The sequence below is a fragment of the Sciurus carolinensis genome, chromosome 2, assembly GCF_902686445.1.
Source record: "Sciurus carolinensis chromosome 2, mSciCar1.2, whole genome shotgun sequence".
Lineage (NCBI taxonomy): Eukaryota > Metazoa > Chordata > Mammalia > Rodentia > Sciuridae > Sciurus > Sciurus carolinensis.
In genome coordinates, this window is record NC_062214.1 from 25846313 (window position 1) to 25871983 (window position 25671).

Here is a 25671-nt window from a genome sequence, read left to right on the forward strand (position 1 = left end):
TGAAGAAGACCTTAGAAGATGGAAAGATCTCCCATGTTCTTGGAAAGGCAGAATTAATATTATCAAAATGGCCATACTTCCAAAGGTGCTATACAGATTTAATACAATTCCAATTAAAGTCCCAATGATATTTCTCATAGAAATAGAAAAAGCAATCATGAAATTCATCTGGAAGAACAAAAGACCCAAAATAGCCAAAGAAATCCTGGGCAGGAAGAGTGATACAGCAGGTATCACAACACCAGAACTTAAACTCTACTACAGAGCAATAGTAACAAAAATGGCATGGTATTGGCACCAAAATAGACAGGTAGACGAATGGTACAGGATAGAAGACATGGAGACATACCCACATAAGTACAGTTATCTCATACTAGACAAAGGTGCCAAAAACTTTAAAAAGATAATCTCTTCAACAAATGGTGCTGGCAAAACTGGAAATCCATATACAGTAAAGTAAAATTAAACCCCTATCTCTCACCCTGTACAAAACTCAATTCAAAATGGATCAAGGATCTAGGAATTAGGCCCAAGACCCTTCACCAAATAGAAAAAAAAAGTAGGCCCAAATCTCCATCATGTTGGCTTAGGACCAGACTTCCTTAATCCCCATAGTGTAAGAAATAAAAGCAATAATCAATAAATGGGAAAGTTTATAAAGATAAAAAACTTTACACCCAAAATACAAAGAAACCAATCAATAAATGGGCTAAGGAACTGGAAAGACACTTCACAGAAGAAGATATACAGGTGATCAACAAATATATGAAAGAGTGCTCATCATCCTAGTAATCAGAGAAATGCATATTAAAACTACCCTAAGATTTCATCTAACTCCAATTAGAATGGCTATTACCAAGAACACAAGCAATAATAAGTGTTGGCGTGGATGTGGGGGAAAAGGCACACTCATACATTGCTGGTGGAGTTGCAAATTGGTGCAGCCACTCTGGAAAGCAGTGTGGAGATTCCTCAGAAAGCTTGGAATGGACCCACCATTTGACCCAGCTATCCCACTCCTCAGTTTATACCCAAAGGACTTCAAAACAGCACACTACAGTGATGCAACCACATCAGTGTTCATAGCAGCTCGATTCACAATAGCTAGATTGTGGAACCAAACTAGATGCCCTTCAATTGATGAATGGATAAAGAAACTGTGGTATATATACACAATGGAATATTACTCAACCATAAAAAAGAATAAAATTATGGCATTTGCTGGTAAATGGATGAAGTTGGAAAATATCATGCTAAATGAAATAGGCCAAGCCCAAAAAACCAAAGGCCAAATGTTTTCTCTGATAAGTGGATGACGATATATAACCAGGTGGGGTGGCAGGGGGAAGAGAAGAATGATTATGTAGATAAAAATGGATGATGTAGAGGAAAATGGGAGATGATGGAGAGAGGGTGGGGGATGGAAAGATAGCAGAATGAAACAGACAGTATTACCCTATGTATCTGTATGATTACATGAATGGTGTGAATCTACATTGTGTACAACCATAGAAATGAAAAGTTGTGTACAATGAATCAAAATGCAGTCTGTAAAAATAAAAAAGAACAAATAAAAAACAAAAAAAGTATTATTAAAAAAATGTATTCAATGTATTCTACTGTCATGTATAACTAATTAGAACAAATAAAAATATACATTTTATTGTGACATATAACTAAAAAAAAAAAAACAAATAAAATTCAGCAGTGAAAAAAAAAAAAGTCATGAAATTCACTTGGAAAAATAAGAGGCCCAGATTGCCAAAGTAATCATTATTAAGAAAAGGAAAGCAGGAAGCATCACAATACCAGATCTTAAATTATACTACAGAGATATAGTAACAAAAACAGCATGATATTGGCACCAAAACAGGCATGAAGACCAATGAAATAGAATAGAAGACACAGAAACAAACCCACACAAATATAGTTATCTCACTAGACAAAGGCACCAAAAACATACTTTGAAGAAAAGACAGCCTCTTCAACAAATGGTGCTGGGAAAACTGGAAATCCATATGCAGCAAAATGAAATTTAACTTCTATCTCTCACCCTGCACAAAACTCGACTCAAAGTGGACTGTAGACCTAAGTGTTAGACCAGAAACCCTGCACCTACTGGAAGAAAATGTAGGCCCCCACCACAACATGTCAACCCAGGAATCAACTTCCTTAACGAGACTCTCAAAGCACAAGCAGTAGAATCAAAAATCAGTAAATGGGATGGTATCACACTAGAAGCTTCTCAGGCTGGGGATATAGCTCGGCTGGTAGAGTGCTTGCCTCACAAGCACAAGGCCCTGGGTTCAATCCCCAGCACTACAAAACAAACAAACAAACAAACAAAAAAACCCTAAAATCTTCTTCACGGCAAAGGAAACAATCAAGAGTGTGAAGAGAGAACCTATAGAATGGGAGAAAACCTTTGCCACCTGCACCTAGGATAAAGTGTTAACTTCCAAGACAGATAAAGAACTCACAAAGCTTAACACCAAAAAAATCCCAAATTACCCAATTAATAAATGGTCAAAGGAACTAAGCAGATTTCTCAAAAGAAGAAAAATTAACAGTTAACAAATATATGAAAAAATGTTCAACATCTCTAGCAGTTAGAGAAATGCAAATTAAAACTACACTTGAGATTTCACCTCAGTCCAACCCAAATGAAAATGATCAAGAATACAAGCCACAATAATTGTTGGTGAGGATGTAGGGGAAAAAGTATTCTCATCCATTGTTGGTGGGACTATAAATTAGTGCAACAACTCTGAAAAGCAGTGTGAAGATTCCTCAAAAAAAATTAGGAATGGAACCACCATTTGACCCAGCTATCCCACTCCGGGGTGTGTACCCCAAAATTAAAATCAGCATACTACAGAAATGCAGCCACATTGATCTTTATAGCAGCACAATTCACAATAGTTAAGCCACGGAGCCAACCAAGATGCCCATCAATAGATGAATGGATAAAGAAACTGTGGTATACATACACGATGGAATATTACTCTGCCATAAAAAAAGAACAACTTTATGACTTTCACTGGTAAATGAATGGCTCTGGAAATTGTTATGAAATAAGCCAAGTCCCCAAAACCAACATCAAAAGTTCTCTCTGATACGTGGATGCCAACCCACAGCAAGGGGAGAGGGGAAGAATAGAAGTTCACTGGATTAGACAAAGGGAAATGAAGGGAAGGCAGGGGGTGGGAATGAGAAAGGCAGTGGAATGAATCTGACGTAACTTTCCCACACACACCTGTAAGTACGTTGCAGTGAATCTCACCATCACGTACGTCCAATAAGGTACAAAATACTACCTGCTCCTAAAGGGTGAATGTGAAAATATAGGCTTTCGATTTAATTTTGCATGTAAACATAAGGGAAGCAAATAAACCTGCACCTAAGTATACTGACCCCACCCACTTCTATGAGTGTGGAGGAGACAGAGGACATGGGGGAAAGTCACAGCAAAGATTGATGCCCCCAGTCACAGTCAGAATTCAAGGCTTAGTTTTTCTGTTTGGTTAGAGGCTCTTCCCTGATTGATCTGACACTGACTCAGTCAATGGATTCTTGTATCTAATTTATTGGTGGCTCACACAGAGAAGAAGACACACGCAGATTGAAGACAACAGGCCAGCTCCCCCTGTGTCGTGGTGATGGAGTGGAAGTCCCCCTAAAAAGCAATGGTCCCGTGACACTGTGGTGAAACACTGAAAAAAGAAAATGCTACCATACAGGACATCCTGTGACCCTTATTTAAAAAACCTTCTCCAAATTAGGTTGCACATAAGTATCTGTTAGCTTCCATGCTGCTGAAATTGCCAAAAAAAAAAAATTCCAAAATTCTGCCATCAAGTTCAGTCATTGTTTCTGATGCACTTCTCCAGAATTCTCAAAAACCACAGCTACCAGAAGGAAAGTCCGCCTGCTCCTGAAACTTCGACATCTCCATCTAAATATTTGTCTGTCTGTCTTCTCATTGAAACCAGATGGTGAGCTACTCGTGGAGGAATAAGGCCTGTTGATTTCTTTATCCCAGATGAGTAATTGTTAGCTCATCAGTTATTTATGATGAATGCTGTAAACGAAGAAACAGCCATCGAGGTCACCACAGATGTTTCTAGTTTTTCATCTGGAGAGAGTGCATCACCATGACTTAATGCAATCTTACTAATTCATGAGGTGTGGGGAGCCATCCATGACTCGCAGGATCAGACTTGGCTGAGCCATGGGATACAGAGGTCTGACTCCCAAGACCTGGCAGTCACACGAGACTGTTCTGCTGCCTGTATGGAGTGGCTCACCAGCTGAGGATGTTGCTAATTCCCTAAGCAAATGGCTTTCCTAACCCCACCCCATCCTGTTCCTCACAGAAGAAGTCCTTTCTGGTCCGGGCCCTTTACCTGTGTGACTATAAATAAAGGTGAAGGTGGGGTTCTCCATCTTATTGGAGCCAGATCTGGTATGGCCCGATCTGCCACACTCTCTTCCATTTGAAAAGAGTATTGACTCGTGTGTGTTTATTGATTAGATACATTTATTAGTAATTAATTGATTGCCATTAATTAATTGATTGTGTCCTCCAACAGAAACTCTTCCCCTCATCCATGTGGGACGTGAACCCCCCCACACACAATGAGGTGCTTCTTAGGTTTCTCTCCCTCGTGTACAAGACTTTCAATTTCACCCTATTGCAACAAACAGAATATGCAACGCTTGCAGTTTGTCTAAAACTCAGGTCAACCAGATGTTCAAATTGCTTCTGAAAAAGGAGATAGAGGATGCATAGTAAATGAAGTCCAAAGGATATATTGAAATTATCACTAGCTGTTTTCACTGACTATCAGATCTCTCCCAATAAATGTTACAGAAATGTTCAAATATTATTCTTCCTTTAATGAATTTTTGGTTGTTAGCAAAATCCATTGTATTCATTCATATATCACCACCACCAACACCACCACACACACACACACTTGGGGGAATCCAGATCTCAAATATATGTAGGAAATTTAATTTTTTAGAAAAGAGGAGAAATGCCTGAAATTCTGTGAACTGTTACAACAGTCCTGCATAGAAAGTGGAGCTAATCCTTATATCCCCCACTTCACTAGTGTACCACCGTGAACAGGGCAGCGATTCGTGCCTGAAGTGTTCAGAATCTGAGAGTGTGCATCAATAAATAAATCTAAGCCGAAGCATAGGACTTTATTACGTGGAGAATCAAGTTCACAGAAGGAAACAGATCCGCCTCCTGCTGGAGCCTGCTGGGTTCGACGGCACTTGGGATTCGGGACCGGTGGAGACGGAGGAAACAGCGTTTGGCTTACAGGTTGATGGTGACAACAGTGATGGTGGGTATGATCATATAGTCCTTCAAGTCCTCCCCCTCGGTCTTCTTAACAGGAGGCTTAACTGGCTCATGGGCTTGCTGATATTTCTTGTTTTCCTCTACGTTCACACAACAGTGTTTCCCACGTAGACATCCCATGTCAGATGTTTCCCCTAATTTGCATCTCTTCCTGCAGAAGCCTGTTACATTATTAAAGCATTTTTTGGGCTGGATCGCGTCTGTGCCTAGGAAGCAACATTGAACCAAGGTTAGTTTCTGAGGGAAGGCAGAAAACGCATATGGTTCCTCACAAGTCATGGCCTCCTGTGATCCCAAAGTGAACCTAAGGTTGATAAGAGAAAACCCAAGAACCCCTCCTTGGAAAAAAGCGTTCCAAGTCAAGGACATTCAAACCCCAGCCTCCTGGCCAATGCCCAGGAGACCATGAGCCCATGTGTGACGGCAGAGCAGAGCGTGAGTCCTGTTCTGACCTGGAGCTGCATCCCACCTGTAGGACCCTGGCAAAGCTGCTCCATGCTCCAAGCCAGCACCCCCTCAGCCTTACCACCGTCCCCTGTCCCCAGAAAGAACTAACTTGTCATCGCAGGCACAATTCAGAGCCAAATTAACTTTCAAAAGAACATCACAGGCAACAGTTTTTAAAGTACCTGCGTGGTTGCTTTCACACTCACTACTGTGGACAGCAGAAATCCCCCTTCGCCAAGAGCTCATGGGCCTCACGCTGGTGAGAACCCCTTCACCTTCCCAGAATGTAGGGTTTCTCCAGAACCTGACTCCTCCTCCCTCTCCCTCTCCACACTCCTCTTGATCTCAGGTGAATGTGCTGTCCAGGGGTTAAACTCAACTTCATAAATATCAGGCCCCTTAGAGGTCCAAAGCTTCACCTGTTCAGAGTAATGCGTTGACGGTCCTCAGTCTCTTGCTTCCAATCTTTATTTGCCCCTCAACATGAAATATGGGCAAGGCTGTGGAATAAAGGTGGAGAAGACACATGTGTTCTCCCCATCCTAAGCTTCAGGATCAGGGAACTTCCTTGAGGATTAGAGAGATGTTTTGAGGGCCACAAAGAGACAACCTGTCTTCTTTCTGGCACTGGAGAAGGGAGCTCTCATGGTCAGGGCTGCTGGTGTGAACCCCACGCTTCACATCTGTAAACTCATGTAATCCCCACATGAAACAGAGTCACCAGCCAGGGGCAATGACATCCGCCTATAATCCCAGCTTCTTGGGAGGCTAAGGCAGGAGGATGGCAAGTTCAAAGCCAGCCTCTGCAACTTAGCAAAACCCTGTCTCAAGATAAAAAATAAATAGAATTGTCAGTGGTTAAGCGCCCCTGGGTTCAATTCCTGCTACAAAAAAAAAAAGGAAAAAGGAAAAGAAAAGAAAATAGAAATAGAGTCACTATACTCACTTGACAGATGAGAAAACTGAGATCCAAAGGGAATGATTTGCCTGATATGTACACTAGTCAATGTGAAAGACATATCTTAGCCTCATGTTGACATGACTTGAACTGTGTCCTGTTCCTATTAAGGTTGTGGCTGAAGTTGAAAATGAATTTGAGTGGAAAAGCGGATGTCCAGGGAAAAAGGTACACTCATACATTGCTGGTGGGACTGCAAATTAGTGCAGCCACTCTGGAAAGCAGTGTGGAGATTCCTTAGAAACCTTGGAATGGAACCACCATTTGACCCAGCTATCCCACTCCTCGGCCTATACCCAAAGGACTTAAAATCAGCATACTACAGAGATACAGCCACATCAATGTTCATTGCTGCTCAATTCACAACAGCCAGACTGTGGAACCAACCTAGATGTCCTTCAATTGATGAATGAATAAAGAAACTGTGGTATATATATATACAATGGAATATTACTCAGCTATAAATAATAATAAAATTATGGCATTTGCAGGCAAATGGATGAAATTGGAGAATATCATGCTAAGTGAGACAAGCCAATCTCAAAAAACCAAAGGACGAATGATCTCGCTGATAAGTGGATGATGACACATAATGGGGTGTGGGAGGGGTTAGTGTTAGTGTTAGTGTTAGGGTTAGGGTTAGGGAGGGGGGCAAGAATGGAGGAAGGAAGGACTGTATAGAGGGAAAAGAGGGGTGGGAGGGGTGGGGGGAAGGGAAAAAATAACAGAAAGAATCAAACAACATTACCCTATGTAAATTTATGATTACACAAATGGTATGCCTTGACTCCATGTACAAACAGAGAAACAACATGTATCCCATTTGTTTACAATAAAAAAAAAATGGATGTCCAGGTTCTTGGGTGAAAACTGTGCTCAACATTATAAAGATGATTCTAGATGATGGACTCATTGCTACCTTTGGAAAAGCTCCTGAGAGTTATAGTTCTGACCTCTGACCTCCCTGGTTGCTCTCTCCTAACTCGAGTCAGGCACCCAGGAGAATGGGAGCTGCTGATGATAGCGATCAGAGATCAACCGTCTCAAAGGTCCTGTCCCCACGCTTACGACAGTAATGGCTCCTACCACTTATGGTATGTCTGGACAAGTTACCTTTGAGTGACTCACATAGCAGAATAATGAGAACCAGAAACAGCTTCATGTTTACAGATATCCCAGAAGGAAGACGCAGCACATGCGTGGTCCAGTGGTCGGTGTCGCACCTCTTTCCGGAGGAGACAGAGCTCTGGGTGCTATCAGCAGCCTGAGCTCTGATTTTAATCCACAAGGACAGACAGGAAATCCAAGTCCACCCCCACCTACGTCTCCAAATATGGAGCTCACGGGCACAGAATGTACTGTCCTCACAAGCCTACTCTTCCTTCCTCAATACGTGAACTCCCTAGACGGCAGGAACTGATTTCTCCACCCTGGTCAGCAGAAGTCTTCAGGAATCTCCAGGTAGAAACCTTGGCCACTGTGCTGAGCCGCCATCCAGCTGCCTCCTGCAGGGCCATCGGGGAGACCAAAGACAAAATGCTCAAATACAAGGTGTTACCTTGATTGCAAAATGAACTGGCACTTCGCTGGGCCCTCAGCCAGTCCTTTATACTCCCATCTCTTAGAAAGCAACCTGTACTGAGATCATTCATATTCCTAATTTTCTAAAGATGACCTGACTACCTCTTGGAAGTCAAATGGGCTGCCTGCTTCAAATTATTCCTCTGTTTTCAATACCAACGTCAGAGAAGCTCTGTGTGATCTTGATTAGGCACGACGAGCATGCAGGCTCATTTTCAAAACTCTCCATGGCTAAGCAATAGAGTTCCTCTTGAGTCAGCTGGCAAAGATGGTGAAATGTTGCGCTTCTTTTTTTTTTTTTTTTTTGGGGGGGGGTGCTGGGGATCGAACCCAGGGTCTTGTGCTTACAAGGCAAGCACTCTACCGACTGAACTATCTCCCCAGCCCCGAAATGTTGCTTTTTAGATGTGGTCAGTTAAAAAAAGAATTGCCTATCACCATTTATTACTTTATCTCCCACTGGGATTCGTAGTAATACTAATTGCTTTTAATACTTTACTTATAAAAAGAATTTAGGAGTGTTCCACTTCTGAGAAATATTCTCTGATTTCTACTTAAGATACTATCTTTCCAAAGTGAGTCCAAGTAAGAAATTAGATTACTAATTTCCTTGTACAAAGACAAGGTAAGTCATGGCAAGATTCTTTTGCTGTTCTTTTTTTGTAAGGGGAATTACCATTTCATGCTGGAAAAATCAGACACACATTTATAAAAAAAGGAGAAAATAGAAACCACCCACAATCTCTTCTATCTGTGTTGATGTTTCAGCCTTTAGACTTCTAAATACACTGCCCCAGACTGATTCATCTTGGTAACTGAATAACAGAGAAACTAAAACAAAGTGATTTTGCTTGCTTTTCATTCATATGGTTTAAAGTGAAGTGTGCCTCTTGACACTCTCTGAATACATACACATTCATGCACAAACTCTATACTCATTCCTCCAACTAAAAAAAACCACTTGTTGACAAAAGCAAACTTATACGAATGCAGAAGAAGCCACATCAGCTGTCCCTGTTAATTCACCTTCATGTCTAAATAACTACATGTCAACTGAAGTTTCCAGGAAAATAAACTTTAAAAAGAAGAACTTCAATGAACAATAAGAATAAAGGACCTTAAAGGAAATAACGTTAATAGGAAGGACAGAAGAGAATTATTTTAAATGATAAAGTAACAGATTTGACTACATAAAATGCATAACATCTTCATAATAAAATGCATTCAGGAAAAGGTATAAGCTAATATAAGATTAACAAACAATCAGATAAGTCAGGTGCAGTGGTGCACACCTTTCATCTCAGGTATTTGGGAGCTGAGGCAGAAGGATCACACATTCAAGGCCATCCTGGACAACTTCACAAGATCCTGTTGCAAAATAAAAAAAATTTTTAAAGGACTGGGAATATAACACAGTGGTAAAGTGCTTGTCTAGTACAAGGCCCTGAGTTCAATTTTTAATACCAAAATTGTATTGACAATCAGAGTAGAATAAAATTTGTATATGTGTTATCTACCATAAAAGGATTAATAACCATAATACATAAAGAACATCTACAAATCAATAAGCGACAAATGACCTAGCACAAAATAGGCAAACAATATTATACTAATGGAACATGTAAGCACCTCTTTCAGAAGTGCAATATAAATTCAGAAATCTGATATTCCCTTTAAGAGAAGTGCTCTTAGAGGAAAATGATTTTTATATTTTTAAGCCACAAATTGTCTTGCAAACTGGGTTTAAGGACCCATTGGAGTTGCAATTTTCAATGCATTGTTGTTCCTTCTCTGCACACGTGAGCCCCTATTTTTGCATTTGGTCAACAATTGCAAAATGCAACAATTAGGGTGAGAATTAATATTGAGTCATAAAATTGTATGTGGCCAAATACTAAAGACTTAAGTGAATTAGCTTTAAGTGTGCCATTTGACTATTCCCCTTCCCTTTTATCCAGAACCATTAAAAGTTTAAAGTATTTGAGCCAGACATGGTGACACACACCTATAATCCCTGCAACTCAGGTGGCTGAGGCAGGAGGACCCTGTCTCAAAATGAAGAATACCATAAGGGCTGAGCTCAGTGATAGAGCATCCCTGGGTTCGATTCCCAGTACCCCCTCAAAATTGAAGTATTTGAAACAAACAGTGTTGTGGGTTTATCCATCTGCTGCAGTGAGTTTCCAGTCATCTTCTAAAATAAAACTGAATCCCATTTTTGTTTGTTTTTGTTAGGCAAATCATACTATGATAGTATCTAAACTAAAGGGGGCAATTACTGTGACCTCTTTGCAGAATGCAATCACATATAAAATGCAATAACATGTCCAAAGTGTGTGCGTGCGTGTGCATGTGTATGTGTGTAGGGCTGCCTGGTCTGCCTGGTACTTCCAGTCTTTCATTTATGAAAATTGCAAGAGATCACTATTACATAAAGTAAAGAAGAAAGATCTTATGTTAGTCATAAGAACTAAACAGTCAATTTATTACAGTGAATATGGTTTCAGCAGATTGAACCTAGAGGTGATTAAAACAGGTCTCTAGTAGAAAGCAAGCATTGGAAAGACTTAGAAAATTATTTCTTAACCAACATTAAGCTCAAAGAGTCTTGAGTAAATCAGATTGAATCTGTTCTGGCATAACTTGAATAGAAAATTACATTGAGGTCTTCGATGAGTGGGCTGTGTCCAGGGCTAATTAGTCTAAATGTCCTTCTGCTTTGGACCAGAGTTAAAACGATCTTTGTCTCTATAGATAGACCAGATCTGTCAACCAATAAATGATATGCCAGATGTTTCTGTATATCTAAACCCAAGTTGATTCCAGCAAATTATTTCTTTCTTCCCTCAACTATAAAAACTTTTTGTATGTATAACAACCTACGTCAGTAATATTTGCCATATACAGCAAGAATATTGGACCCCCAAGGATGTCCACAGGGTTACCACCTAGGTATGTTTTATGTTACATGACAAGAGATTCAAAGTTATGAATGGAAATTAAGTTGCTAATTAAAGGACCATAAAATGAGATAATCTCAGATTATCTGAGCAGGCCTAATGTAGTACCAAGGATCATTTAAAGGTGGGAGAGGGAGGCAGGAGAGCCAGCATCAGAGAAAGATGGGATGATACGACGTGCTCAGCTTTCAAGATGGAGGAAGAGACCAGGAGGCAAAGAACTCAATCCTCTAAAAGTTGAAAAAGACAAGGAATTCTCCACTGGAGCCTGCAGAAGGAACATGGACCTATCAACACTTTGATTTTAGCCCAGTGAGACCCATTGTGGACTTCAGATCTATAAATCCAAATCACCTGCGGAATTCCAGGGTGGTAATTGGTGTGGTTTTAAGACATCACGTGTGTGGTAATGCGCGCAGCATTATGAAACTAATGAAACATTCAGTCTCATGTCAAGATGCCAGCTTCCTTACAGTGAGCCAGAATAAGTCCATGGATCATGTGATCATAACAAAGCACGAACTTCAGAAAGGACATACTGAGCCAACTTGCTTCCACTTCTGCCCTGAGACTTCCTTCACACAAGACAACTGGTATCTCAAGCCCAGAAAGTAAACCCTATGAAATTTAGTTGCAGAGATTTTTCTCTGAAAAGTCCTCAGATTTTTAAAATCTAAACCATAGACACATCCCGTTCTTGGATAGGATGCCCCAGACAGATCAGAGGTATTTCTAGACCAATTCACGGCCAGTTAGTTACCAACCGATAGAAGCTGATGCTTTCGGACGAAGGTCTCCAGATGTTCTGGAAAATGAAGAAAAGTATTTGTTTCTATCAAAACTACTTGAGTTTTAAAATAGTATTTTGAAAACCCGTTGATCGAGATAAAACTGCACATGTGGCCAAAACAATAGTTACAATAAGCTGTGAATTATCTAGAGCAATAAAACAAATAGTTCAGAAAATATGAATAAACTTTCAAGTTAGCCAAAATTGTGCTCTTAATCCATTCCCTTTACAGCAAACCCAGAGGCAACAGAAAATACAAGCCTTATTTTTCCCAGTTGAAATACTCCATTCCAGGATCCTGCAAACCTTACAAAACCTGCTGCTCACTGCTGTCACGCAGCACTGGCGATTTTTCGATCATAAACCCCTTGCATGGCTAACCCCAGTTCTGTCTTCTATTCAAAAGCCAAATTCAGGTATTCTGGATTTCAAGTGCCACCTACCGGCTGAAGCAAATCTTCCTTCCTAGGTGTCCCAGCCTCCCAAATTTCAAGACTTCTAGATAACTCCTCGGAAATGGTAAGGAAGCTTCTTTAATTCATTCCACGGACGTCTGAAGACCTCGGTGTTAATAAGAGAATGTGTAACAGAAGGGGAACCGTTAACATTTCAAAAATGTCTGGTGACTGTCATTGTTTTGACCCTATATTAGCAAACTGGTGTACACGATGATTCCATCTGAAATTTAAAATAATTTCATGAAGAAGCAGGGGGTCCCAACCACACCCCGAACGCACCCTCGCCCTGATGATGTTGTGTCAAGACAAAGCTCTCAGTTTGCTCCTCCTCCAGTGAATCTTAGTTTGAACAAAGCAAGTCATAAACCACACTTGGGGACAACTGGGGACATCTGAAAATAAACCAGGTAGTAAATGCTGTTAAGATATTTTTATTAATTTCACCAGATGTAATGATATAATCTTGGCTATGTTAACAAAGTATTCTTATTCATCTAAGATGATTGCTGGGATTTGTAGAAATAGAAGGTCACCATTTACAATTTACCTTAAAAAAGTCTGGTGAAAATATGATATACTTTCGAAAAAGAAGGGGAAAATAAAGAAAATGTTCCAAACAGCTGAACCTTTTTTGAAATTTGGGTCATTTATTTTTATATCAGTGTTATATATTTAATATTGGAATTTATTAGACATCATGTATGTACTGCAAGCTACTTTAGAGACTTTTTTTTTATGTCGTCACTGGGGATTGAACCCAAGCAGGGGTACTTTACCTCTGAACCACAACCCAGCCTTTCTGATTTTTTTTTTTTTTTTGAGACACGGTCTTGCTAAATTACTGAGGTCTTTGCTAAGTTGCTGAGGCTGGCCTTGAACTTGCAATCCTCCTGCCTCAGCCTCCAGAGTCACTGGGATTACAGGTGTGCTTCACCAGGTTCAGCTGGAGACATCTTACTTGAATATAAGAAATACATATCTGAGGTCAAATAAAGTTACCTAGAATTAACAATAACAACCAAAAAAGAACAGGCACTAAAAGGACCAGTTAGGAAAAATCAATAAATGAAAACAAAATACAGGAGAAACGGGAGTTGAGTGCAACATACAATAATGTCGTCTAGAAAAATCCTAATGCAATAAGTTTTATCTTCTTGTTGCCAGCAAGTTCTATCTTAAGTATCATGTATCATATGATATCATATCATATATGTATTTCTATGTATATTTATTATATATATATTATGTCTTACCTGTTGTAAATAGCAATAAACATGGGTGTGCATATGTCTCTTCAACATACTGCTTTTATTTCCTTTGGAATATACACTCAAGAGTAGGGTTGCTGAAGCCTGTGGAAGTTCCCTTTTAAACTTGTTGAGGAACCTCCATGCTATTTGCCATAGGGGCTGTTTTAATTTACGTGCCCACCAACGTGTGGCAGGGTTCCCAATTCTCCCATCCTAGCCAACATATGTTTTCTGTTTTTTTGGTTTTTTTGGGTTTTTTGTTTGTTTGTTTGTTTGTTTTTGTCTTTGTAGTAACAACCACTCTAACAGGTATGACGTGATAGCTCATGAGGTTTTGATTTGCATTCCCCTGATGATGATTAGTAACATCGAGAGTGTTTTGTTTTGTTTTGTTGGTACTGAAGATCGAACACAGGGGTGCTTTATTTTGAGGCAGGGTCTCATGAAGTTACCCAGGCGAGCCATGAATTTGTGATCCTCCTGCCTCAGCAGCCCGAATACTGGGATTACAGGTGTGGGTCACCACGTCCTGCTGGACATCTTTGTATACACCTGTCGGTCATCTGTATATCTTCTTTTGAGAAATGTCTACCATGTCCTTTGTCCATTTTTTTAATCAGTTATTTGATTTTTTGCTATTGAGTTGTGTATGCTCCCTTACATATTCAATATATTAGCCCTTTTTCTGAGAGTTCATATTTCCCCCATTCCATAGGTCGTATCTTCACTATATTGATTGTTTCCTTTGCCATGCCGAAGCTCTTTAGTTTGGTGGGATCTCATTTGTCTATATCTGTTTTTTCCTGTGCTTTTGGTGTTATATGCAAAAAACCCTTACCAAGACCAATGATGGGAAACTCGTTCTCCATGTTTTCTTCTAGTAGTTTCATGATTTCAGGTCTCATGTTTAAATCTTTTTTTTTTAATTTTATGTTTAAGTTTTTAGTCCATTTTGAGTAGATTTCTATTTATCATGCGAAACAAGGATCCAGTTTCATCCTTCTGCATATTTTCTCAACACTGTTTACTAAGGCAGTCTTGGCGCCCTTTTGAAAGATCTACTAACACTTCTCTGTCAGGGGATTAATATCCAGAATACAGTAAAGAAATAAAGCTTAACACAAAAAAATCCAATCAATAAACAGGCAAAAGAACTAAAAAGACACGTCTCAAGAGAAGAAATACAGATAGCCAACAACTATATAAAAAAAAAAAAAAAGTGTTCAGCTGGGTATGGTGGCCCAGGGTAATCCCAGCGGCTCAGGAGGCTGAGGCAGGAGGATTGAGAGTTCAAAGCCAGCCTCAGCAACTTAGTGAGGCCCTAAGCAATTCAGCGAGACCCTGTCTCTAAATAAAATATAAAAAAAGGGTCGGGGATGTGGCTCAGTGGTTAAGTGCCCCCGGATTTAATTCCTGGTACCAATAAATAAATTAATAAATTAAATAAAATTCAACTCACTAGCAGTCAGGAGAATGCAAATCAAAACTACATTGAAATTTCCTCTCACTGTAGTCCAAATGGCAAAGATCAAGAATACAAATTAATAATAAGTGCTGGTGAGGATGTGGGCGGAAAGTGCACTCATACATTGTTGGTGGGACTGGGACTGCAAATTAGTACAACCATTCTGGAAAGAAGTATGGGGATTTCTCAAAAAATTAGGAATGGAACCACCATATGACCCAGCTATCCCACTCCAGGGTATCTACCAAAGAACAGCCACCTCAGTGCACATAGCCATGCAACTCACGAGAGCCAGGATGTGGAACCCAGCCATGAGTCTGTCTACAGAGGAATGGGTAGAGAAGATGTGGTATATGTACACAGTGGAGTTTTACTCAACTGTAAACATGGATGAATCTCAAAACTTCATTCTACGTTTAAAAGTCAAGCAGAAAAGACTAAAAACCATAAGCTTCCTCTCAAAAGGCAAAACTACTGTGAGAACAATCAGTGACTGACTGGGGCTGGGACAACTTTTTAGGGAGAAAAACTGTTCCATATCTTAATTGTGGTGGCGTTCACAGCATTGTATGCATTTACCATATTATTCAAACTATATGCTTAGAAACTGGCAATTCTACTGTATATAAATGGTATTGTAACAATTGCTAAATGTACTGTTTGGTTGGGTTTGGGGGTTTTTTGTTTGCTTTGTGCTACTGGGGATTGAACCCAGATATAATCTACCACTGAGCCACATCCCCAGTCTTTTTTATTTCTCGTTTTGAGACAGGGTCTTGCTAAGTGGCTGAGGCTGGTCTCAAACTTGCAATCCTCCCGCCTCAGCCTCTCAAGTAACGAGGATTACAGGCATGTGTCACCAAGCCCAGCTGTACTACAATTTTTCTAAAGGCTTCCAAGGATGTACAGAAGCCTATTCAACAAACTCATGACCCAGTTCCTCCTGGAGAGGGGACCCAGGTTCCTTGAGTCAATGAGGATTCAAATTCACCGCCTTGCTAGGTGACCCTTTGATAAGTTCTTTTCCTTTCTTTGGCTTCAATTTTCCCATCTGTGGCATTTAAGTGCTGGGTTAGATGTCCAGCAACATCCCTGCATTCAAACCTACGAGTTCATCTTACCCCCAGGGATGCAGATTCCCCCGTTGTCCCTCAAGAGAAGCCCACCCTATAATGTTGGGTACAAGAGATAATTGTGGAGTGTGCAGCATCTCCTCCGGGTCCCTGGAGTTTCACCCTCAGTGCCCTCCTCTCCTGGGGACCCCACACTGTTCTTCATCTCTACTGTCTCCTGGGGATCACCTTCCATCACCTCCCACCTGGGCCTCCTTGCCACCAGGATTGTACTCAGACCACCAGAGGGCTTCTTCTTTTTTTCTTTTTTTTTTTTTTTACAGTGTAATACATAATTTATTTTGTTTTAAATGTAGTACACAATTTTATATAAAAATCAAACTTAACTAAGGAATAACAAGGTATTCAACTAGAAATATAAAGGCCAAGCACGCTGTCCATAACACTTGGGAAAATGAGATCTCTGGTAAGTAGGAGACGGAGACTCAAGAGCTGGGCCCTGTGACACACGCCTGTAATGCCTCTGCTCAGGAGGCTGAGGCAGGAGGAGCTCAAGTTCAAGGCCAACCTCAGCAACTTAGAAAGACCCTGTCTCGAATTTTTAAATTAAAGGGCTGGGGATGTACCTCCGTGGTAGAGAGCTTGCCTAACAAGCATGAAGCCCTGAGTTCCATCTCCAGGACCACCAAAAAAAAAAGGGGGACTTCTCCTCTAAGAACAGTGCTGAGTAGGATGTCATGTCTCATCCCCAAAGCCCAACCCCAGAAGCCCATCCCCCTCACTCACACCATCATGGCAGAAGCAAACCAGACAACCACGTGGGCGCAAAACCAACAGGAGGAGCCCAGTGAGCGGGCATTTGAGAGCAGAGTTGGTCCTCTCTGCTCCAGGTGCAGAATTCTGCAAGCAGAGGGAGGGCATTGGAAGGTCCTGAGCCCTCAAAGCATCTCTTACGGGGGGCCCTGGGCACCACAGGCGTCTAAGGGGAAAGCTCCTTTGTTGGTGCACGACCACAAGTCGTGAAAGAAAACACGAAGACTTCCATAGGTATGTCTAAGCGGCCTACAGGAAGGGGCATCTGTACCAAAGTGATTCAAAAATCTATACAACAAGTAATTGCGCAGCTAGTTAACTAGGACTCCAGCTGGTCTGGGTTACACATTGGACTGTCCATGTACATGGTATGCCTCCAAATGGTAGGTGTTCTCTGTATTTGCTGCAGCAGGGCAGAAGTGTATTGTTTATTGCTCCCAAATAAACAGAAGTCTTCCTTATATTCCACTGCCTGTGCTGTTACCTGGTTTTATGAACCAGCCACTCTGGTTTCTGACGAGGACATAGTCCTCTCTTCTGGGCGCTGCAGGAGTATATGGTCTGCCCCACTCACCACCATCTAGGCACGCTCTCAGTGTCGGGCATGAGATGTGCGGGGCGCTCCTGGCTGGAAGGAAGAGGGGAACGTCTCTCGAAGGCTTCCGTCCTCTGGACCATGGCAGAAGTGTCTGGACATGAGTGGTCGCGGATCATGCTGTGCGGATCATGTTCTATATATAGCTATTCAGTTTTCCCAGCATTTTGTTAAACTTTATATTTCTCCAATATAAATTTTTGGCACCCTCGTCAAATATCAGATGGCTGTAGGTATGTGTTTGTTTCTGTGTCTTCTAGTCTGTGTTTTTGTTACTACAGTTCTGTAATCTAATTTCAGATCAGGTATAGTGATGTTTCCTAATTTACTTTTCTTGCTCACTATTGCTTTAGCTATTTTGGCTTTCTTGTTCTTCCAAATTAACTTTAGCATTGTTTTTATCTAATTCCGTGAATAATATCATTGGCATTTTGGTAGGGATTGCATTGAATCTGTATATTGCTTTTTTTTGTATGGCCATTTTGACAATATTAAGTCTGCCTATCCAAAAACATGGGATGTCTTTCCATCATCTAAGGTCTTCTTTAATTTCTTTCTTCAGTGTTCTATAATTTTCATTGTAAAGTTCTTTTACTTCCTTGGTTAGATTAATTCCCAAGTATTTAATTTTTTGAGGTTATTTTTGAATGGGATGGTTTTCCTGATTTCTTCCCCAGCTGAATCACTGTTTGAATATACGAAAGTGTTTGATCTATGGGTGTTGATCTTGTATCCTACTACTTGGCTAAATTCATTTATAAGTTCTAGAAGTCCTCTGGTGGAACTTTTTGAATCTTCTGGATATAGGATAATGTCCTCAGAAAACAGATAGTCTTACTTCCTTTCCTATTTGTACCCCTTTGATTTCCTCTTCTTGCCTGCTTGCTCTGGCTAATGTTTCAAGGACTATATTGAATAGGAGTGGTAAAAGCAGACAGCCTTGTGTTGTTCCTGATATTAGAGAAAATGCTTTTAGTTTTTCTTCATTTAGTACAATGTTGGCTTTGGGTTTCTCTTAAATGGTCTTTATGGCTGGGCACAGTGTTACACACCTGTAATCCCAGCAGCTCGGGAGGCTGAGGCAGGAGGATCGGGAGTTCAAAGACAGCCTCAGCAACAGCGAGGTGCTAAGCAACTCAGTGAGATTCTGTCTCTAAATAAAATACAAAAAAGGGTTGAGGATGTGACTCAGTGGTTGAGTGCCACTGAGCTCAATCCCCAGTACCTAAAAATTTTTTTAAAAAAACTTTAAAAAGGCCTTATGATGTTGAGGTAAATTCCTTCAATACCTAGTTTCTCCAGCATTTTTAACATGAACAGGTGCTGGATTTTATCAAAGTCCTCTTCTGCATCTATGAGACAATAATGTGATTTTTGTACAATAAAGGCATTTTCAGATGAAAGAAAACTAGCAAAACTGTTCTAAATGAAATGCTAAAGAAATTTCTTCAGACAAAAGAGAAATGTACCAGAGGTAAATAGAACTTCAAGAATAAAGTAATGTCTGAGTGCAGTGGTTCACACCTGTAATCCCAGCAATTTAGAAGGATGAGGCAGTAGGATCACAAGTTTGAGGCCAGCCTCAGCAAAAAAGGTTGGGCCGGGGATATGGCTTGTGGTTAAGTGCTTCTGGGTAAAATTCCTGGTACCAAAAAATAAAATAAAATGAAATAAAAAATAAAGAAATGATAAATATTTGAGTAAATATAACAGACTAGTTTTTCCTCTCATGTACTTTAAAATATGTATTATGATGATTATAAATAGCACTGATGAGGTTTTACTGTATGTAGATAAATACAGCATAAAGAGTAAGATAAAGGGACTCCTACAGTGGTAAGGCTTCTACATTCCACTTGAAGTGATAAAATACTAATTCTATGTTAGCTCTGAAGAGGTGATACATATTCTGTAATCACTAGAGCAATCACCAAAAAACTATGTACAGAGGTAATATAGTCAAAATGTGGTAAAAATGCCTTTAAATGATGCTAAAAAAATGAAAATAATCCAAAAGAAGACAGAAAAGATGAAATGGAGATTAAAAACAGAGAAATCAAATTTTTAAAATGGTAGACCAAAACCCAAATACATCAGCTATCACAGTAAATGTAAATGAACTAAACACACAAATTAAAAGATAATGATTAGGCTAAGGTTGTAGCTCAGTGGCAAAGTACTTGCCTAGCACATGTGAGGCCCTGGTTTGATCCTTGGCACCACATAAAAAATAAATAAATAAAATAAAGGTATTATGTTTTTATAAAACTAAAAATTTTTTTAAATAAAATGAAAAACATAATGACTGTATGAATGCCCCCACACAGGACAATTAATGGTTCACAAAAGAGTTATGGCTTATTTTAATAATTTTAGTTGTGGTAATATGCACATGAAATTCATCATCTTAACAATTTTAAGGATATAATTTAATAGTAAGCATGTTCACATTATTGGGCAAACCAATCTCCAGGGCTCTTTTCACCTTGAAATTCTAAAACTCTATCCATCAAAAACAGTTCTGCACTCTCTCCTTACCCTATTCCGTGGCAAATACCCTTCAACTTTCTTTCTCTATCAATTTGATTACTCTGAGTGCCTCGTATGAGTAGAATCATACAGTATTTGTCTTTTTTTTGACTGACTTATTTCACTTAGCATAACGTCCTTAATGTTCATCTGTGTTGTGTGTCAGAATTTACCCCTTTTGGAGGCTGAATAAATATTATTGTTTATGTATATATCACATTTTGTTTCTCCATTCATCTGTTAATGACACTTGGGTTCCTTCCACTTTTAACAATTGTCATACTGCTAAGTAACGGATGTACAAATAGTTCATCAAGACCCTGCTTTCATTCTTTTGGATGTATATTTCAGAACTGTTAGATCATATGATAATTCTACTTTTAAGTTTTTGAGGAACCTGCATACTGTTCTTCACCATTGTACACTAAAGCTGCACCATTTTACATTCCCACTGACACTAAGGGTTTCAATTTCTCCATATCCATACCAACATTTGTTATTTTCTTTCTTTCTTTTTTTGGATAGTAACCATTCTAATAGGTATGAAGTAGTATCTCATTGCAGTTTTGATTTGTTTTGCATTTTTCCTACTTTTTCCCAATGATTAGGGATGTTGGAAATGAATGAACTTTTTAAAGTCCCAACTATACATACTATTTATAACTACATGTGTGTGTGTGTGTGTGTGTGTGTGTGTGTATACACCTATATATACTTTACATGGTAATATAAATAGACTTAAAATAAAGGGATAGTAAAAGATATACCATGCAAACATCAATCAAAAGAAAGCTGGAGTGATTCTGTAAATATCAGATAAAGTTGACCTTAAATCATGGAACTCATAAAGAAAGACTAACTTATAAAGCAATAATAATATTAATAGTTTTATCTAAAAATAATATAGCCATAATACAAAAATAATTATGAGTAAAAAGCCAGGAGAGGTGGCTTATTCTAAGTCTTTGTAAGGAACATAAAGATACTAATAAGCTTTAGATTTTGATAGGTGCATATTATGATAAAATTTCTAGGTTAATGACTACATGAAAAGAAATGGAGTGAATAACTTCCAAATCACTTATGGGGGAAAATCTTTTTATTGTGTTTTTTGTTTGTTTTGCTTTCTTTTGTTTGTTTTTTTGTCTTTGCTTATTAGAGCTCTATAGTTATACATATTAGTTGGGTTCATCCTGACAAACTCATACATGTGTGGAATTTTATTTCAGTTCATGATCCTCCCCTTTCCCACCCTAGAGGGGAAATTTTGAAGAGAGAACATTCAACCAATCAAAAAGAAGTCAAGAGAAGAGAAAAAAGTAAATATTAAAAATGGAATAAATGGAAAAAACAAAGTAAATAAGTAATTAAAGGAGATAACTTCATGTATGGAAGTTATAAATACAAAGAGACTCATACAATTAAAATATTAAAACTATTGAAATATTATATTCTAAAACCTGGCTATGTACTTTTTAACATAGACATATTGAAAACAAGGATACAGAAGATTGAAAGTAAAGAAATGAAAATGTATTTTAAGGCAGGTAATAACTAAAAGTTGTTCCAGCTATATTGATATTTTGGTCAAAAAAACAAATATAAAGAAAATTTTTATACATTGTAAACACTTCAATTGACAAGGAAAATGTAATAATTCTAAAATGCATAATTGAATTATACTACTTTAAACTATATAGAGCAAAAATTGACAGAAATATAAGGAAAACTGGACCAGATCACAATAACATAGGAAGTTCTAACACAGTTGGCTCCATTATTGATATATCAGGCAGGCAAACGTTAATAGGGTAGAAAATATTTGAACAACTTCATGCTAACAGTCCAGTTGAAACAATGCTCCTCACAACATCAGAACACATGTTCAAGTAATGTGGAATATTTGTAAAAACATATCAATACAAGGTGGACGAACCCAGAAAATATCACATTGAGTGACGTGAGCCAGACACAGAAAAAGAAGTGCCAAATTATCTCACATCTATGTGGAATCTAAAAATGTTGAAATTCACAGAAGCAAAGAGGAGAGCAGTGATTACCAGGGGCTGGGGTAAGAGCAAGGGAAGATGTTGATGAAGGTTTCAAAATTTCAGCTATTTGGGAGGAATAAGTTCAAAAGACCTATTATACTACATGGTGACATAGTTGATAACAACATAATATATTCTTTAAAATCACTGACAGTAGATTTTGTGTTCTCACCACAAAAACTGATAAATATGTGAGGGAATGCATGTTAATTTGCTCAATTTTGCCATTTCATAATGCAGACGTTTTAGAGTGGTACTGGTAATTTAGAGTTTTGGTACTGGTAATTGAAATTGGAAAACTATCCCATTCACAATAGTTTCAAAAAAACAAACAAACAAACAAACCCAATACCTAGGAATAAATCTAACCAAGGAGGTGTAAGACCTCTACAATGAAAACTATAGAACATTGAAGAAGAACTCGGAAGATGAAAAGACCTCCCATGTTCATGAATAGGTAGAACTGATATTGTTAATGGCCATACTACCAAAAGCAATATACAGATTCAATGCAATCCCCATCCAAATACCAATGACATTCTTCACAGAACTAGAAAATAGTCCTAAAATTCATTTGTAATAATAAAAGACCCATAATAGCCAAAGCAATTTTTTTTTTTTTTTTTTTTTTGGGGATCAAACCCAGAGCCTTGTACTAGCAAGGCAAGCACTCTACCGACTGAGGTATCTCCCCAGCCCTGGCTAAAGCAATTCTAAGCCCAAAAAGCAATGTTGGAGGCATCACAATACCTGACTTCAAGTTATACTACAGAGCTAGCATAACAAAAACTGCATGGTAGTGCATAAAAACAGACACGCCAACGAATGGTACAGAATAGAAGACACGAAGATAAACCCACACATCTACAGCCATCTGATCCTCGACAAAGGGGCCAAAAACATACATCGGAGAAAAGACAGCCTTTTTAATAATGGTACCAGGAAAATCACATAGAAAAGACTGGAACTAGACCCTTATCTCTCACCCTGCACAAAAAGAAACTCAAAATGGATCAAAAACCTAAGAATTAGACCAGAAACTATGCAACTCCTACAATAGAACGTAGGGTCAACACTCCAGCATATAAGTACAAGGAACGACTTTCTCAATAGGACCTCTAATGCTCAGGAAATAATGCCAAGAGTTAATAAATGGGATGCCTTCAAATGAAAAAAGCTTCTGCTCAGCAAAGGAAGTAATCAGGAATGTGAAGACAGAACCCACGATCGGAGATCATTGCTAGCTACTTCTCAGACAGAGGATTAATATTTGGAATGTATAAAGAATTCAAAGAACTTTACACCAAAAAATCAAATAACCCAATTAATAAATGGGCAAATAAATTACACAGATACTTCTCAAAAGAAGAAATACAAATGGCCAACAAATATGTGGAAAAAATGTTCAACTGCATTAGCAATTAGGGAAATGCAAATCAAAAACCCCCTGGGATTTCATCTCACACTAGTCAGAATGGCAGCCATCAAGAATACAAATAATAAGAAATGCTGGAGAAGATGTGGAGAAAAAGCAACACTTTCACACTGTGGTGGGATCATGAATTAGTACAACCACTACAGAAATCGGAACGGAGTTTCCTCCCACAATCATACCCCAGTGACACGTGCATACCATGTTTATAGCAGTACCACTGCCAAAAGATGGAACCAGCCTAGGTGTCCATCAGTGGATGAATGGATAAAGAAAACGTGGTCTATGTACAGAAAGGAGTTTTATCCAGTCATAAAGAAAAATGGAAATATGTAAGTTGCAGAAAAATAGGTGGAACTAGAGACCATTATGTTAAGTGAAATAAGTCAAGCTCAAGGTCAAGGGTGATAGGTTTTCTCTCATATGTGAAAACTAGAGAGGAAAAGAAGAAGAAAGATGGAAGCATTTCTTATGAAAATCAAAGGGAGATCAACAGAGGAAGGGACCAAGGGGCAGGAGGCAGGGAGGAGGGAGGAGTGCTGGGGAGGGACATGGGCTAAATTATATTGTTATATTGTGTGCATATGTAATAACAAATTCCACCAGTGTGTACAATTATAATGCACCAATTAAAAAAAGAGTATTACCTGCAAAAGAAAAGCATTAATTTCTTTAAAGTAAAGAAAGGAAGATAAAAACTGACGGCAGAAAATGATTAAATAAAAATCAAATATATAATAAAGAGAGCCAACAAAACCCAAAGTTGATTCTTAGAAAGAATCACTTCATCAATAAAATGACCAAGAAAATAATAGAAGATGTTGTCTCAGGTGAGGGACTGCAGGCGTCGAAAGAGGGTGGCCGCGGCTGGGGTTCCTTCTTGCAGGGACAGCAATGATGACACTGAAGATGTTTCATTGTTTGATGCAGAAGAAGAGACAACTAATGGACCAAGAAAATCAAAAATCCGACATCCAGTGGCATCATTTTTCCATTTGTTCTTCCGAGTCAGTGCCGTTATAGTCTATCTTCTCTGTGAATTACTCAGTAGCAGCTTTATTGCTTGTATGGTGACAATTATCTTGTTGTTGTCATGTGACTTTTGGGCAGTAAAGAATGTCACAGGTAGACTGATGGTTGGCCTTCGATGGTGGAATCATATTGATGAGGATGGAAAGAGTCATTGGGTGTTTGAGTCCAGAAAGGCATCTCCTCAGGAGAGTAAAACTGTTTCAGAGGCTGAATCAAGAATCTTTTGGTTAGGACTGTTTGCCTGTCCAGTGCTGTGGGTGATATTTGCCTTTAGTGCTCTCTTCTCCTTCAGAGTAAAGTGGTTGGCTGTTGTTATCATGGGTGTGTTGTTACAGGGTGCCAACCTGTATGGTTACATCAGGTGCAAAGTGGGCAGCCGGAAGAATTTAACCAGCATGGCTACCTCGTATCTTGGAAAGCAGTTTTCAAAACAAAACACCGGAGATGAGCAGACTTCTTGAATAAAGAGAAAGCTTATGTATCCTGTGATATTGGGAAATGGCTGAAGAGATTCTTGATTATGAACTGTTTATAGCTCAGTCCAGTTGCAAAGAGAATCATTGGTTCTTTTGTTTGTTTTGTTTTTGTTTGTTTTCACTCAGAAAGTTACTATGAAAACTTTTTCTAAACAAAATTTTTATTTTCTTTTTCTAATAGTTGAGACTGGGAAGTATGGTATCACTAGAAACATTGTCAGAATTTATTTTACGATGTACATACGTATGCATAGTAATGTATCAGTATATCCCAAATTAATGTGTTCATTTACATAATGTTAGAGATGTTTGTAATTTGATCCATAGAACAGGATATTCTTACTCTATCTCAGAGGTATGTGTGTTTACATACTATTTCTGTAGGTT

At 38.9% G+C, this 25671-nt stretch overlaps 1 protein-coding gene and 1 long non-coding RNA gene across 2 annotated transcripts; one reads left to right on the forward strand and one right to left on the reverse strand.

Annotated features, from left to right (window-relative positions):
• Positions 1–4604: 4604 nt before the first annotated feature.
• On the reverse strand, positions 4605–8556 carry LOC124970573 (uncharacterized). Its single transcript, XR_007106153.1, has 3 exons — positions 7893–8556; positions 6241–6321; positions 4605–5580 (listed from the first exon to the last, which is right to left on the reverse strand). It is a non-coding gene; the product is annotated as an uncharacterized LOC124970573 (long non-coding RNA).
• Positions 8557–24594: 16038 nt separating this feature from the next.
• On the forward strand, positions 24595–25426 carry LOC124976286 (Golgi apparatus membrane protein TVP23 homolog B-like). Its single transcript, XM_047539238.1, has one exon. The coding sequence runs from the start codon at positions 24595–24597 to the stop codon at positions 25267–25269; it is 675 nt and encodes a 224-aa protein (XP_047395194.1). The 3' UTR covers positions 25270–25426.
• The last annotated feature ends 245 nt before the right edge of the window (positions 25427–25671 follow it).

Excerpts from the sequence above, each read along its gene's own strand:
- LOC124976286 (XM_047539238.1), top strand. The coding sequence starts at position 24,595 with ATGTTGTCTCAGGTGAGGGACTGCAGGCGTCGAAAGAGGGTGGCCGCG.